Below are 15541 nucleotides of genomic sequence, written 5' to 3'. Positions count from 1 at the left end.
GTGTGAGCCACTGTGCCCAGCCAGGAATGTATACAATTTATGTTAATTTTAAAGGAGGAATTATTATAATAAAGTTAGAATATTAATGGGAGATGGTGGCGGTGGGGAAGGAGATTTTTTTTTTGTCTTCCTCCCCCAGGAAACAATGGAGATTGTTCATCTCTACTTCTGTTTTATAAGTGGGAGAGTTTTAACAAAGTAATATATCTAATAAAAAGCTAGGATTTAGTTAACCTAAGGTGGAGGAGAAGTTCAAGGAAAATATTCAAAATTTAAGGAAACTGTATTGACTTTGGAAAAGAATTTGGTAAACTAGGGAAGAGATGGAGAAGATGTAGATGAGGGGGTAGAATTCAATTATATGAGGTGTGATAATAAGAAGGTGATAGGCTATAGGGATTGACATCTTGGTGGTGATTCCCAGGCCTGATGATGGAAGGCAGAGGATTGAAAAGTAAATTAAGGGGGTATGGTAACACAGAGAATGGGTTATGAATAAGATTGAGTAGCTCCAAAGATCCAGACTAGAATTCTGTTATAATGCCTTCCTGATGAATAACTTTCATTTGGGTTTTCAGTAATTTATGAATCTGGCTGATGTGGTCTGCTTCATCCTAGTTCGTGTGTGCTTGTATTGGTAAATCACCCTTGGGTTCTGCCTGTCTAAACCTTATTCTTCAAAGTCCAGTTCTTTTTTTTTTTTTTTTTTGAGATGGGATCTTGCTCTGTTGCCTGGGCTGGAGTGCAGTGGCACGATCATAGCTCACTGCAGCCTTGAACTCCTGGGCTCAGGCTATCCTCCTACTTCAGGCTCCGGAGTAGCTAGGACTATAGGCCTGCACTATCACGCCTGGCTATTTTTTTAAAAAACTTAGTTTTTGTAGAGATGGGGTCTCACTGTGTTACCTGGGATGGTCTTGAACTCTTCACCTCAAGCGATCCTCCCACCTTGGCCTCCCAAAGTGCTGGGATTATAGGCATGAGCCACCATGCCTGGCCCAAGCCCAGTTCAGTTGTGCCTTTCCAAGAACCATTTCCTTAATTAACTCAAACTTAAATTTATGCCTGTTTCTGCACTTCTGTGGGTTTTTATGCCTCTTATATGATAATTATCAGATTCCATCATATATTCTAGCTTGCTGAGTTGTCTAATGTCTACTGCTATACTATTAACACTGTGACAGGGACTGTCATTAATTTTATTTCCCCATAGCATCCAGTATGCCTAGAGTGTACTGGTTTAGAGTACCATCTCTGGAATATGACCAGTGATGGATCACTATGGTAACATTGGGCAAGTTATTTGGATTCCTCAAATCTTAATTTCTTAATCTATGAGATGGAGATAATACATTATTGATTTCATGATATAAGGATTAAGGAAAATAATTTGTGTAAAGCACTTAGCATAATTCCAGGCAATGATAATTACTATTATGTCAAATAAATAGGCTGGGCGCGGTGGCCCATGCCTGTAATCCCAGCACTTTGGGAGGCCAAGGTGGGCAGATCACTTGAGCTTAGGAGTTCGAGACCAGCCTGGCCAATATGGTGAAACCCTCTCTCTACTAAACACATAAAAAATTAGCCAGGCGTGGTGGTTCCTGCCTGTAGTCCCAGGTACTCAGGAGGCTGAAGCAGGAGAATCGCTTGAACCTGGGAGGTGGAGGTTGCAGTGAGCCGAGATCGTGCCACTGCACTCCAGCCTGGGTGACAGAGCAAGACTCAGTCTCAAAAAAAAAAAAAAAATTATAGAATAAATAAGTGAATGAATGGGAAAAGTTATGCTTTTAGTTTTTTGACTCATATATTTAGAATGAGATTAATTGGAGAGATTTTCCTATATGCTAATGCTAATATACTGCGGTCTCTTAAAGGGAGATACTTGACTATAAAATGTTATAGTTACCATTTCTTTTGCACTAACTATAGGTTAGACATAATGCTAAATGCCTTAATATAGACTATCATGCTTTTATCTTAATGATTAAAAAGGCAGATATTCTCCCCCATTTTACAGATGAGAAACTGAGACTCAGAGAAGTCACACCTAGTAAGCTGAGATACAAATTTAGGTTGTCTAGCTTTAAAATATGTACTCTTGAGTATGATAACTATACCATACAGTCTCAAGTCGAGGCACATCATATGCTTATTTAAACACTCCAGAGCTAACCTGGTATAAGATGGAACAAGTCAGCTATAAGAAAATTGTAAATTTTTTTATTAGACAAAGTTGGCCAAGAAGAAAAAAACATACATATTTGGGAATTCACAGTAGCTTTAATGAAAGGAAATAGGGGAACATACTACAAAACAGGATGGAAGCACTTTTAACCCAGTGAGATATTTTGGGGATATAAATTTGTAAATTAAAATTTAAGGAACTGATATTCCTTTAAAAATGACATGTACTTTTTTATTTGTGTAAATTTACGGGGTACAAATACAGCTTTGTTATGTGGGTATATTGTGTGGTGGTGAAATCTGGGCTTTTAGTGTAATCATCACCTGAATAGTGTACATTGTGCCCATTAAGTAATTTCTCATCCCTCACTGCACTACTCTTAGCCTTCCAAGTCTTCAATGACTGTTATTCCACACTCTATGTCCATGTGTACACACATTATTTAGCCCCTACTTATAGTAAGAATATGTGTATTTGACTTTCTGAGTTCTTTTTTCTTTTTCTTTTTGAAATGGTTTCGCTCTGTGGTCCAGACTGGAGTGCAGTGGTGCAAAAACGGCCCACTGCAGCCTCGACCTCCTGGGCTCAAGCGATTCTTTCACCTTAGCCTTCCAAGCAGCTGAGACCACAGGTGGTGTCACTGTACCCAGCTAATTCAAATAAATATTTTTAGAGACAGGGTCTCACCATGTGGTGCAGGCTGGTCTCAAACTCCTGGGCTCAAGAAGTCATCCTGCCTTGGCCTGTCAAAGTGTTGGGATTATAGGTGTGAGCTTCTAATCTGAGTTGTTTCACTGAAGATGAAGGTCTCCAGTTCTGTGTTACTGTAAAAGACGTGAGTTCATTCGTTTTTCATTCCTGAATAGTATTCCATTGTGTACATATAGATAATGTGTTTTGTTAAATTTAAAATTGACTAGAAAATGAATTTCTACAGGATACTTTCTTATCACTTACTTAAAAAATTCTTTATTTTTGGTAGTCAACTTGAGTACTAGTTTATTGAAATTATTTGAAGTTATCAAAAGCTTAAGTATAGAGGTGAAAATAATTTTTTTTTTTTTTTTGTGATGGAGTTTCACCCTTGTTGCCTAGGATGGAGTGCAATGGTGTGATCTTGGCTCACTGCAACCTCTGCTCCTGGGTTTGAGCGATTTTCCTGTCTCAGCCTCCTGAGTAGCTGGGATTATAGGTGCCTGCCACTACACCCAGCTAGTTTTTTTTTTGTATTTTTAATAGAGACGGGTTTCCCCTTGTTGACCAGGCTAGTCTCGAACTCCTGACCTCAAGTGATCCAACCACTTCGGCCTCCCATTAGTGCTGGGATTACAGGCGTAAGCCACTGTGCCTGGCCCAAAAATAATTTTTTTTTTTTTTTTTTTTTTTTGAGACAGAGTCTTGCTGTTGCCCAGGTTGGAGTGCAGTGGCGTGATCTCAGCTCACTGCAGGCTCCACCTCCCGGGGTTCACGCCATTCTCCTGCCTCAGCCTCCCAAGTAGCTGGGGCTACAGGCGCCTGCCACCTCGCCTGGCTAATTTTTTGTATTTTTAGTGGAGACGGGGTTTCACTGTGTTAGCTAGGGTGGTCTCGATCTCCTGACCTCGTGATCCGCCCGCCTCGGCCTCCCAAAGTGCTGGGATTACAGGCGTGAGCCACCGTGCCCGGCCCCAAAAATAATTTTTTAGATCAGGAAAACATTACATGGTTTCTCAGGAAATGCATATAGTGAAACTAATGCTGTGTATTATGAACTTAGAAGAAATCATTTCAGCAATATAGATTTCTGGGCAGTCTATATTTCATTAGTTATTATTATTTCTGATTTTAACTACCATATAGTACACATATCTTTAGTATATAGTTCTGTGACTTTTTTTTTTTTTTTTTAAATTTGAGACAGTGTCTTGCTCTGTTGCCCAGGCTGGAGTGCAGTGGTGCCATCATGGCTCACTGCAGCCTCAACTGCCTGGTTCAAGTGATCTTCCCACCTCAGCCTACTGAGTAGCTGGGAGTACAGGTGCACACCACCACACTCGGCTAATTTTTGTACTTTTTTATGCAGACGGGGTTTCACCCTTTTGCCCAGGCTGGTCTCAAACTCCTGAGCTCAAGCGATCTACCCACCTCAGCCTCCCAAAGTGCTGGGATTACAGGCATGTGCCACCATGCCTGGCCCCCGTCACTGTTTTAACTAGTGTTACCATAGGTTTATTTAAACTCTTCTTGAATTTCAGAGAAATAGAATCATATATTCTTCTGCATCTGGTTTCCTTTGAGCATGCCTGAGAGATGTATCCATATTGTGTGTAGCAGTAATTCATTATCTTTTATTGCTGTATAGTTTTCCATTATATAAATATGTTTATCCATACTTGATGGATATTGGGGTTGTTTCCAGTTTTTGGATATTAAGAACAAAAATACCTGAATATTCTTATTTCTGTTGGTTATTTATCTAAAAGTGTAATTGTTGGACATTGCATAGGCAGGTGTCTAACTTCAGTAGATGCTGGTGAAGCAGATGTACTCATTTACACTCTTATCAAGAGTATATGAGTTCTAGTCTCTCACCAATACTTGGTGTTGTCAGTCTTTTTACTTTTACCCATTCTAAATGGCTGTTTAATGGTTTTCATTGCCATTTTAATTTTGCATTTCCCTAGTGATTATGAAATTGAGCACCTGTTTATATGTTTATTGGCCATTTGGATATTCTTTTTTTGTGAAGTGCCTATTCAGGCTTTTGTCCATTTTGAAGATAGGATTATCTTGCTTTTGCTTTGTAGGAGTTCTTTATATATTCTGGTCATGAATTCTTTGACAAATACATGTATTATAAATATTTTTCTTTTAATCTTGACATGCCTTTTCACTCGATGATTTTTGATGAACAGAAGTTCTTTTTTTTAAATCTGAGACAAGGTTTCACTCTGTCACCCAGGCTGGAGTGCAGCGTTGCAGTCATGGCTCACTGCAGCTGTAACCTCCCAGGCTCGAGTGATCCTTCCATCTCAGCCTCCTGAGTAGCTGGAACTACAGGCATGTGCTACCATGTCCAGCTACTTTTTAAATATTTTTGTAGAGATGGGGTCCCACTGTGTTGCCTAGGCTGGTCTCAAACTCCTGGGCTCAAGTGATCCCCATGCCTTGGCCTTCCAAAGTGTTGGGATTACAGGCATGAGCCACTGTACCTGACCCTTTTTTTTCTTTTTTCTTTTTCAAAGTGAATCCAGGCCAGGCTCGGTGGCTCATGCCTGTAATCTCAGCACTTTGAGAGGCCGAGGTGGGTGGATCACCTGAGGTCAGGAGACCAGCCTGACCAACATGGAGAAACTCTGCCTCTACTAAAAATACAAAATTAGCCGGGCGTGGTGGCACATGCCTATAATCCCAGCTACTTGGGAGGCTGAGGCAGAAGAATCGCTTGAACCCGGGAGGTGGAGGTTGCGGTGAGCCGAGATTGCGCCACTGCACTCCAGCCCGGGCAATAAGAGCAAAACTCCGTCTCAAAAACAAAACAAAACAAAAAAACACGCTAATCCAGTGTGGTTCTTTATTTTTTTTTCATGTCAGATGGGTAATACGCTGACCTGGTAACAAGGTTCAAGGTGGCGCATCTCACAGATGCGTGTGAACACCCAGTCATCATGCTCATGAGCTACAGTAGGATCAGAAGTTCTTAATTTTAATGAAGTACAGTTTATTAACGTTTTCATTTGTGGTTAGTACTACTTGTGTCCTCTTTGAAAAATCTTTGCCTACCCAAAGGTCATGAAGATATTCTCCTACTTAAATGTAGATGCTTTGTTTTTATCTTTGACATTTCAATCTATGATTCATTTCAAATTAATTTTGTGTATGGTGTGAGGTAGTCAAGGGTGTTATTCCCCCATTTGGTTATCAGATTGCCTCAGCATCATTTTGAAAATCATCCCTTTCCTATGGAATTGCAGTTGTGCATTTGCCACAAGCAGGTCACCATATAGATGAATCTCTGCCATTTATTTTTTTAGTAAAATCTGTGATATATTCCAGTAGACTATAAGTTCCAGGAAAGTTTGGAATTTGCTCACTATACTGTACTGCCTAATTTGCCCACTATACTGTACTCATTGCCTAGCACAGTGTCAGGCACATAATAGACATTGAATTAATGTTTGCTGGTTGGAAGTTAGAACTCAGAAAAATCCACAGCAAGTCTGAAAAATGTTGGTGAGTAAAAGAGAGTTAAGCTGTTCCCAGTTGCACAGCATGCTTAGATATGTAGTAGAACTGAAAGTGTTTTTATAGAATATTCTCAACTTCTAACTTCTAGAATGTCACCTGCTTCTACCTCCCCCATTATAAGAATTTGTCTGATCAAATGGTTCCACTACTAGGTGTGAGGTCTTTGGTCAGGGAATTTCTGTTTAGTTCTTAGAGCCAAGTTTTCCTCTTTCTTTTCTATTGTCATGATATATATATTTATATATATAAATATTTTACTGGAGACATTTTGTGAGAATCTGCTATTCTTCTGACACATGTAGTTATTTTTTGACTTTTGTGTTTAGCCCTTCAGTTTTGTAAAATGTGTAAGTTCTAAATCTAACAAGTTAATTTAAAACAAAGGATGAATGTGAAAGAATCTCCTTTGTCAAACTGTTTATCTCATTTAGATGTTAAACGATAATTTTTACCACATCTTTGGTTTTTGTAGAAATCATCACAGAAGGAAAAAGGAAAAAGTCATCTTCTGATTTATCGGAGGTAGGCATTTGTTTTGCTTTTAACCTATTATCTTTGGAATTACTGATATTGAAAGTATTTTGCTGTTTGTCTTTTTAATAACATTTTAAAGAAAATAGTATAAAACTTCAGTCAGTGTTTTGGGAGAGTGGTGTATTCTAATTAACTGAAGGTTAACCAGGAGACTCTTCTACCAACTTTGTTTAAATAGTTGACTGGTATACTTTCTGGACCAGATGACTGGTATACTTTCCAGAGCTCATTTTAGATTTTATTTAAAACATAGCACAGCATTTCTTTGATGACTTAATCTATTAGAGTACCAATGTTTATTCATTAGTAATGCTGTAGATGCAGAATAGTTGTACTCAAGGTATGTGCTGAACATTACTATTGGGAATATGTCCTTTTAAGCCTCTTTTTTTCATTTATTTCTTCTACATAAGCCAAGAGTAGCAAAACAAACAAAATGAAGTTTCTACCTATATAGGAAGTGTTTTAAAAAATTAATTCCTTTTAAGAAAGATAATCTTTTTCTTTTCTTTTTTTTTTTAAGAGACAGGGTCTTGCTCTGTTGCCCAGGCTCAAGTACAGCTCACTGCAGCCTTGAACTCGTGGGCTTTGGTGATCCTCCTGCCTCAGCCTCCCATGTAGCTGGGAATACAGGGATGTGCCACCATGACCAGCTAATTTTAATTTTTTCTTGTAGAGACAGGGGTCTTGCTATGTTGCCCAGGCTGGTCTTACATTCCTGGCCTCAAGCAATCCTCCTGCCTTGGCCTCCCAAAGTGTTGGGATTATAGTATAAGCCACCATACCTGACATACAGAGATAATTTTTTTTCTAGAATTTTGTTCTTTAAATGCAGTAATATCCCGATTTACATTATAAGAATTTATTAAACCCTTTTCTCTGAAGCAGTCTAAGTTATGCACAGAGAACTTTAATATAATACATCTTCATGTTACATAGTTACAGCATTTAACAAAGAAGGAGAAGTCATAAAGGAAGACAATGAGAGGAAATCAAGAGTACCTTGGAAGACCATATAGAAAGTATGGCTTTAGATACACTTTCTTTTTTGGCTTAAGATTTGCACGGTGTGGTTTCTCTATTTAAAACTCTGGATTTAGTTTAAGTGGGGTAAATAGGAGGTTAAAAAAAATCTTATGCTGAGGTGGGCAGATCACTTGAGGTCAGGAGTTCAAGACCAGCCTGGCTAACATGGTGAAACCCCGTCTCTACAAAAATACAAAAATTGTCTGGGCGCAGTGGCTCATGCCTGTAATCCCAGCACTTTGGGAGGCTGAGGCGGGCAGATCACGAGGTCAGGAGATCGAGACCATCCTGGCTAACATGGTGAAACCCCATCTCTACTAAAAATACCAAAAATTAGCCGGGTGTGGTGGCGGGTGCCTGTAGTCCCAGCTACTTGGGAGGCTGAGGCAGAAGAATGATGTGAACCTGGGAGGCGGAGCTTGCAGTGAGCTGAAATCATGCCACTGCACTCCAGCCTGGGTGACAGAGCGAGACTCTGTCTCAAAGAAAAAAAAAATTAGCCCGGCATGATGGCGGGTGCCTGTAGTCCCAGCTACTTGGGAGGCTGAGGCAGGAGAATCACTTGAATCTGGGAGGCAGAGGTTGCAGTAAGCCGAGATTGCGCCATTGCACTCCAGTCTGGGTGACAGAGCGAGACTCTGTCCCCCACTCCCCCCCAAAGAAAATCTTACGTTGCCAGGATGAATACTATCATATCTACTTTGAAATACCTCTGTATTAACTACCACTATTTTTGTTTTTATTCTATCCAGTGAAGTGAAATATCCTGCTTTAGACTATTGCATTATTCATGCAATTAATCTGAAATCCTGCCATTAGAAATTAATACTGAGTTAATCCATTTCTCTGATTTTTAGATGTACTACAGTGTTTCTTAAATTTTTTGTTTACAGGGAAGTTGAGACTTACAGAAAAGTTACAGAAATTTTACAGAGTTCCTGTACAATTCACTCAGATTCTCCCAATGTTATTATCTTATATAACTTTAGTATGATTTTAAAAAACAAGGAATTTATATTGATACAGTACCTTAAACCAGTGGTCCCCAACCTGTTTGGCACCAGGGACCAGTATCGTGGAAGACAGTTTTCCCATGGACAGGGTCAGGAGGATGGTTTCGGGATGAAACTGTTCTACCTCAAATTTTCAGTCATTGGGTTCTCATGAGGAGTGTGCAACCTAGATCCCTTGCATGCACAGTTCACAATAGTGTTTGTGCTCCTATGAGAATCTAATGCCACTGCTGATCTGACAGGAGGTGGAGCTCAGGCCCTAATGGTCCCGTGCTGCCCACCTCCTGCTGTGTTGTCCTTGGCCTGGGGGTTGGGGACACCTGCTTTAAACTATAGACATCATTTGTATTTCTTCAGTTTCACTAATGTCCCTTTTCTGTTGCCAGATCCAATCCAGGATCCCACACTGCATTTAGTTGTTAGGTCTCCCTAGTTTTCTTAAGTCTATGACAATTCTTCAGTCTTTTTTCTTTCATGACCATGACACTTTTGAAGAAAACTGGACAGTATTTTGTAGAATATCTCTCACTTTGGGTTTGTTTCAGGTTTCTCAAGATTAGATTAAGGTTATGACTTTTTGGGAGGAATACCACAGAAGTGATGGTGACCTTCTTAGTACATTATATCAGGGGGTACATGATAGTGATATATCTTAATACTGGTAATGTCAGCCTTGATTGTTTGGTTAAGATGGTATCTGCCTGTTTCCTCCATTGTAAAGTTACTTTTTTCCTCTTTATAATTAATAAATATCTTAGGGGAGATGCTTTGAATCTATGCAAATATACTATTTCTTCTCAAACTTTTGTTTACTATTTTAGCATCTATCAGTGTATCTTGCCTGCAAATTTGTATATGTGGTATTTTGGTGGTTTTCTCTTTTGTTCATTCATTATAGATTTATGAATGTAAATTCTTCTATAAGGGGCCAGTGTGGTGGCTCACAACTGTAATCTCAGCACTTTGGGAGGCCGGGGTGGGAGGATCACTTGAGGTCAGGAATTTGAGGCCAGCCTGGGCAACATAGTGAGACCCCGTATCTAAAAAAAAAAAATTAGCTGGGCATGTTGGCATATGCCTGGAATCCCAGCTACTTGGGAGGCCGACATAGGAAGATTGCTTGAGCCAGGGAGGTTGGGGCTGTGGTCAGCTGTGATCGCACCACTGCATTCCAGCCTGGATAACAGAGTGAGACACTGTCTCTAAAAAATAAAAACTCTTCTGTAAGGCAGAGCTGATCCTCTTCCCCCACTTACTTACGTATTTATTTATTTATTTATTTAGAGATCCTCCCGCTTCAGCTTCCCAAAGTGTGAGGATTCTAGGCGTGAGCCACTATACTTGGCTTCACTTATTTATTTATATCAATATGGACTCATAGAATATTTAGTTTATTCTATGAGTTATAATCCACTACTGTCATTACAGATTTGTTGGTCAAAGTATTCCAGCCTTGGGAGATCTTTCATGTTGGCTGTACCCTTGTGATGTGCTCCTATCATTTTTTTTTTTTTTTGAACACTTACTTTCTGACACTGTATATCTTTTGGCACTGCAAGATGCTTATGTTGTGTTTTCCCTGCCCCAGGCTTGGAATCAACCACTTTCCCAGGGAGCCCTGGTTCTTTCAATTGAAGGATGATATTTAGAAACCCAGGTCTGTGCTAGGTGTATTTGCAACTGGGATGTCATTGTTTTTAGGCTTTCTCAACAGACAAGACTAGAAAAATATATGTTCACACATACAACATACATATGTCTATTTATTTTCCCACACAAACACACATATCTATATTTATTTCTCTATCTCTATCTATATATCTATAAAAAAATGAATACTGATACTTCTGATTCCAGTCCAACACCACAAGGCTTATTCTAGCTTTTCTTCTTTCCTTATTTTTTTCTGTTTCTCATTATCTACAATATATTTACTTATTTCTTAATCCCATAATTTATATATAAAGTTGTGTTAGTGCATTTAAAAAAGGTAGACTTTTTTAGAAAATTAGCATATTTCATTATTGTTAGTAGTTTATATTACTGCCTTTTCCCTCCAGGCTGCTAGTGGAAATAAGTTACCAAAAGGATAAGAGCTTTGATGGATATAGGGAGAAGATACTAATACATGTTGAATTTAAAGTGTTTGGCCTGGGTCTGGCGGGTTGGCTCATGCCTATAATCCCAGCACTTTAGGAGGCCAAGGCGGGTGGATCACTTGAGGTCAGGACTTCAAGACCAACCTGGCCAAGATGGTAAAAGCCCATTTCTACTGAAAATATGAAAATTAGCTGGGTATGGTGGTGCATTTTTGTAATCCCAGCTACTTTGGAGGCTGAGGTGGGAGGATTGTTTGAACCCAGAGGCGGAGGTTGCAGTTAGCTGAGGTTGTGCCACTGTACTTCAGCCTGGGAAACAGAATGAGACTCTGTCTCAAAAAAAAAAAAAAAAAAAAAAAAAAGCGTTTGAAGTGTTTGTCTGGGCGTGGGAGCTCATGCCTCTAAACCCAGCACTTAGGGAGGCCAAGGTGGGAGGATTGCTTGAGCCCCGGAGCCCAGGAATTCGGGACTAGCCTGGGCAACAAAGTAAGACCCTGTGTCTGCAAAAAATAAAAAAATAAGTCAGATATGATGGTGCATGCCTGTGGTCCCAGCTACACAGGAGGCTGATGCAGGAAGATTGCCTGGGCCCAAGAGGTAGAAGCAGAAGTAAGTTGAGTCACTACACGCCAGCCTAGGTGACAGAACGAGACCCTGTCTCGAATAAATAAATACATGTTTAAGAAATATTTCTAAAATGACACTAGATTGTTGTAGAGATATTCTAAAGTTCAATTAAACAAAAAGAAGACCACCCAGACACAACCAGAATTAATACTTTGGTGTGTATCCTTCCAGTTTATTTGTCTCTTTATAAGAAACAAATATTAAAAAATAGAAAACCACAAAATACTGTCTTGTAATCTTTTTTCCTACTTACCTATATATCATGAACATTATTTTCTGAAATCTAATTGATTAAAGCATTGGTCAGTAGATATTTATTGGGTATTCAACATGTATTGGACACTGTGTGAGGCATAAGTACCAGGGAAACAGTGGTGAACATTTTTTTCTTTGACTTCTATTTAAGTTTGGGGTACACGTGCAGGATGTGTAGGATCGTTGCATAGGTAAATGTGCACCATGGTGGTTTGCTGCAAGAACAACCCATCACCTAGATATTAAGGCCAGCATCCATTAGCTATTCTTCCTGATGCTCTCTCTACCCGTCTGACAGGCCCCGGTGTGTGTTGTTCCCCCGTTGTGTCCATCTATTCTCATCATTCAGTTCCCACTTAAAAGTAAGAACGTGCATTGTTTGGTTTTCTGTTTCTGCGTTAGTTTTGGCTTCCAACTCCATCCATGTCCCTGCAAAAGACATCATTGTGTTCCTTTTTATGGCTGCATAGTATTCTATGTATATATGTTTTATATTTTCTTTATTCAGTCTATCATTGATGGGGATTTGGGTTGATTCCATGTCTTTGCTATTGTGAATAGTGTTGCAGCAAACATGTGCATGCATATATCTTTGTAATAGAATGATTTATATTCCTTTGGGTATATACCCAGTAATGGTGTTGCTGGGTCAAATGGTATGTTTGCCTCTAGGTCTTTGAGGAATCACCACACTGTCTTCCACAATGGTTGAACTAATTTACAATCCCAGCAGTGGTGTAAAAGTGTTCCTTTTTCTCTGCAACATTGCCAGCATCTGTTGTTTTTTGACTTTTTAATAATAGCCATTCTGAGTGGTGTGAGATAGTGTCTCATTGTCATTTTGATTTGCATTTCTCTAATGATCAGTGATGTTGGCCACATGTGTGTCCTCCTTTATGAACTGTTTGTTCATATCGTTTGCCCACTTTTTAATGGGGATGTTTTTTCTTATAAATTTATGTTCCTTGTAGACTCTGGATATTAGACTTTGTCAGATGGATAGACTACAAAATTTTTCTCCCGATCTGTAGGTTGTCTGTTCACTCTTTTGCTGTACAGAAGTTCCTTAGTTTAATTAGATCCCATTTATCAATTTTTGCTTTTATCGCAATTGCTTTTGGCATTTTTGTTATGAGATATTTGCCTGTGCCTATGTCCTGAATGGTACTGCCTTGATTTTCTTGTAGGGTTTTTATAGTTTTGTGTTTTACATTTAAGTCTTTAATCCATCTTGAATTAATTTTTGTATATGGTATAAGGAAGGTGTCCAGTTTCAATTTTTTACTTATGGCTAGGCAGTTCTCACAGCACCGTTTATTAAATAGAGCATTATTTCCCCATTGCTTGTTTTTGTCAGGTGTGTCAAAGATCAGATGGTTGTAGGTGTGTGGTCTTATTTCAGAGTTCTCTATTCTGTTCCATTGATCTGTTCCATTGATTCTGTTCCAGGAATGCGTGGTATGGTGTGATGGTTGTGTAGATAAAATAGTAATTTTGACAAGAATCTGGAGTACTTCACTAGGGAGAAAAGGAAGAGCATTCTAGATTGTGGGAGGAGTATGTGCAAAGGTTTAGAGATATAAAATAATATAGTGTGTTTGAAGAAGGTTGATTCATTCAGTATGGTTGAGTTGTGGTTTTGATGTGATGTGATGTGATGTGAAAGAGCCCAAATGGTAAAGAGTTTTACAATTGTAAAGAGTTTTATCTGTAAGTAATGGCTACCATTGTTGAATTTTAAGTATTGCAGCCATAATTAAGTTTTATGTATTAGAGAACTCTGGGGCTGACATTTGAAAGATTAAAAGGGGAAGAGACAGCAGACAAGAGAATAGTTAGGAAGCTCTTGTGATTCTTCATTTAACTTTCATTTGACTTTCAGAGTCAAGGAGAGGTTTCTTGTAAATAAAATTATATTTAATTGCATATAAATTAAGCACTGAATTTAAAACTCTTTAAAACTGTTAGCAAATTATTGATGCAGGGTAATATAGTGGTTCTGTTAGCTGAATTAGCTCTTGTATATAGTTCAATTAAACTAATTATTTTCTCATCCTATTTTCAGATAAGAAAGATGTTAAATGCAAAACCAGAGGAGGTCCATGTTCAATCACCACTGTCCAAATTCAGAAGCTCAGAACGCTGGACTCTCCCTTTGCAGGTGGTAAATAAAATTAATTTATTTTAAGTATACAGTTTTATTTGGTATGTTTAAAATATTGTAATAAAACTGAATGTTTATTTTCTGATACGTCCCTTTTTTGGTTTTCTTGTAATTGCAGAGTTTAGTTCACTTTTGGCATGTTGAAATGATACTTTGAGGTTAGGCTCTTCAGTTTAAAACTATGTATATATAATTAGGCATAATTGATTTCTTCATGAAATTTAAATCTTTTTTTTTTTTTTTGAGACGGAGTCTCGCTCTGTCACCCAGGCTGGAGCGCAGTGGCGCAATCTCGGCTCACTGCAAGCTCCACCTCCCGGGTTCACGCCATTCTCCTGCCTCAGCCTCTCGGAGTAGCTGGGACTACAGGCACCCGCCACCACGCCCGGCTAATTTTTTTTTTTTTTTTTGTATTTTTAGTAGAGACGGGGTTTCACCGTGGTCTCGATCTCCTGACCTCATGATCCGCCTGCCTTGGCCTCCCAAAGTGCTGGGATTACAAGCGTGAGCCACCGTGCCCGGCCAGGGCATTTAGGTTCTTTAGAGTCAGGGTCTGTGTTGCTCACACTGGAGTGCAGTGGCACAATCATAGCTCATTGAATCCTTGAACTCCTGGGCTCAAGTGATCTTGCTGCCCAGCCTCCTGAGTAGCTGGGAATACAAGCAGATGCCTGGCTACTTAAAATTTTTTTCTGTTGAGGTGGGATCTTGCTATGTTGCCTAGGCTTGTCTTGAACTTCTGGCCTTAAGCAGTCTTCCTACTTTGGTCTGCCAGAGTGCTGGGATTAGAGGCATGAGCCATTGTGCCTGGCTTTGGAATGTGGAAGTCCAAGATGAAGGTGCTGGCAGGGTTGACTTCTGAGGCCTCTTTGCTTGGATTGCAGATGGCTGTCTTCTCTCTGTGTTTTCACATGGCTTTTTCTCTGGGCACACGTATCCCTAGTGTCTCTTCTTCTTATAAGGACATTAGTCCTATTGGATATGGACTCCACGCACGTGACCTCATTCAACCCCTTTTAAGGCCCTGTCTCTGCATACAGTCACACTGGGAGTTGGGGCTTCAACATATGAATTACGGAGGAATACAATTCAGTCCATAACTAGCATTTATTTTAGGATAACATGTTTTAAGTAATGTTAAATATGTATATTTTTGGTTACAAGAAAAATTAACCCTTATTTATTTACTTATTTTTTTTTGAGACAGGTTGTTGCTCTGTCACCCAGGCTGGAGTGCACTGGCGCACTCACGGCTCATTGCAGCCTCAGCTTCCTGGGCTCAAGCTGTCCTCCCACCTCAGCCTCCTGAGTATCTCGGATTAGAGGCATGCGCCACCATGCTTAGCTAGTTTCTAAAATTTTTTTGCAGAGACAAAGTTTTGCTATGTTGCTTAGGTGATCCTCCCAC

General features: G+C 39.4%; 1 protein-coding gene and 1 non-coding gene across 15 annotated transcripts in view; one reads left to right on the top strand and one right to left on the bottom strand.

The window, feature by feature from the left end:
- SENP7 (SUMO specific peptidase 7) overlaps positions 1-15541 on the top strand; it is a 199126-nt gene that overhangs the window by 5626 nt on the left and 177959 nt on the right. For 8 of the 14 annotated variants that reach the window (XM_063629970.1, XM_055259053.2, XM_063629969.1 and 5 more), the window contains exons 2-3: positions 6888-6937; positions 14035-14130. In XM_063629970.1, the coding sequence (XP_063486040.1) occupies positions 6888-6937; positions 14035-14130 (146 nt within the window). Of the gene's footprint in view, positions 1-6887; positions 6938-14034; positions 14134-15541 lie in introns of all 14 variants that reach the window. The other 6 variants (XM_055259056.2, XM_055259054.2, XM_055259052.2 and 3 more) reach the window with 2 other exon arrangements.
- LOC129471764 (small nucleolar RNA U13) lies at positions 5756-5858 on the bottom strand. Its single transcript, XR_008653724.1, has one exon. It is a non-coding gene; the product is annotated as a small nucleolar RNA U13 (small nucleolar RNA).

This window comes from Symphalangus syndactylus, chromosome 21, assembly GCF_028878055.3.
Source record: "Symphalangus syndactylus isolate Jambi chromosome 21, NHGRI_mSymSyn1-v2.1_pri, whole genome shotgun sequence".
Lineage (NCBI taxonomy): Eukaryota > Metazoa > Chordata > Mammalia > Primates > Hylobatidae > Symphalangus > Symphalangus syndactylus.
The sequence above is the reverse complement of the archived record's forward strand: the minus strand, read 5'-3'. Positions and strand labels throughout refer to the sequence as shown.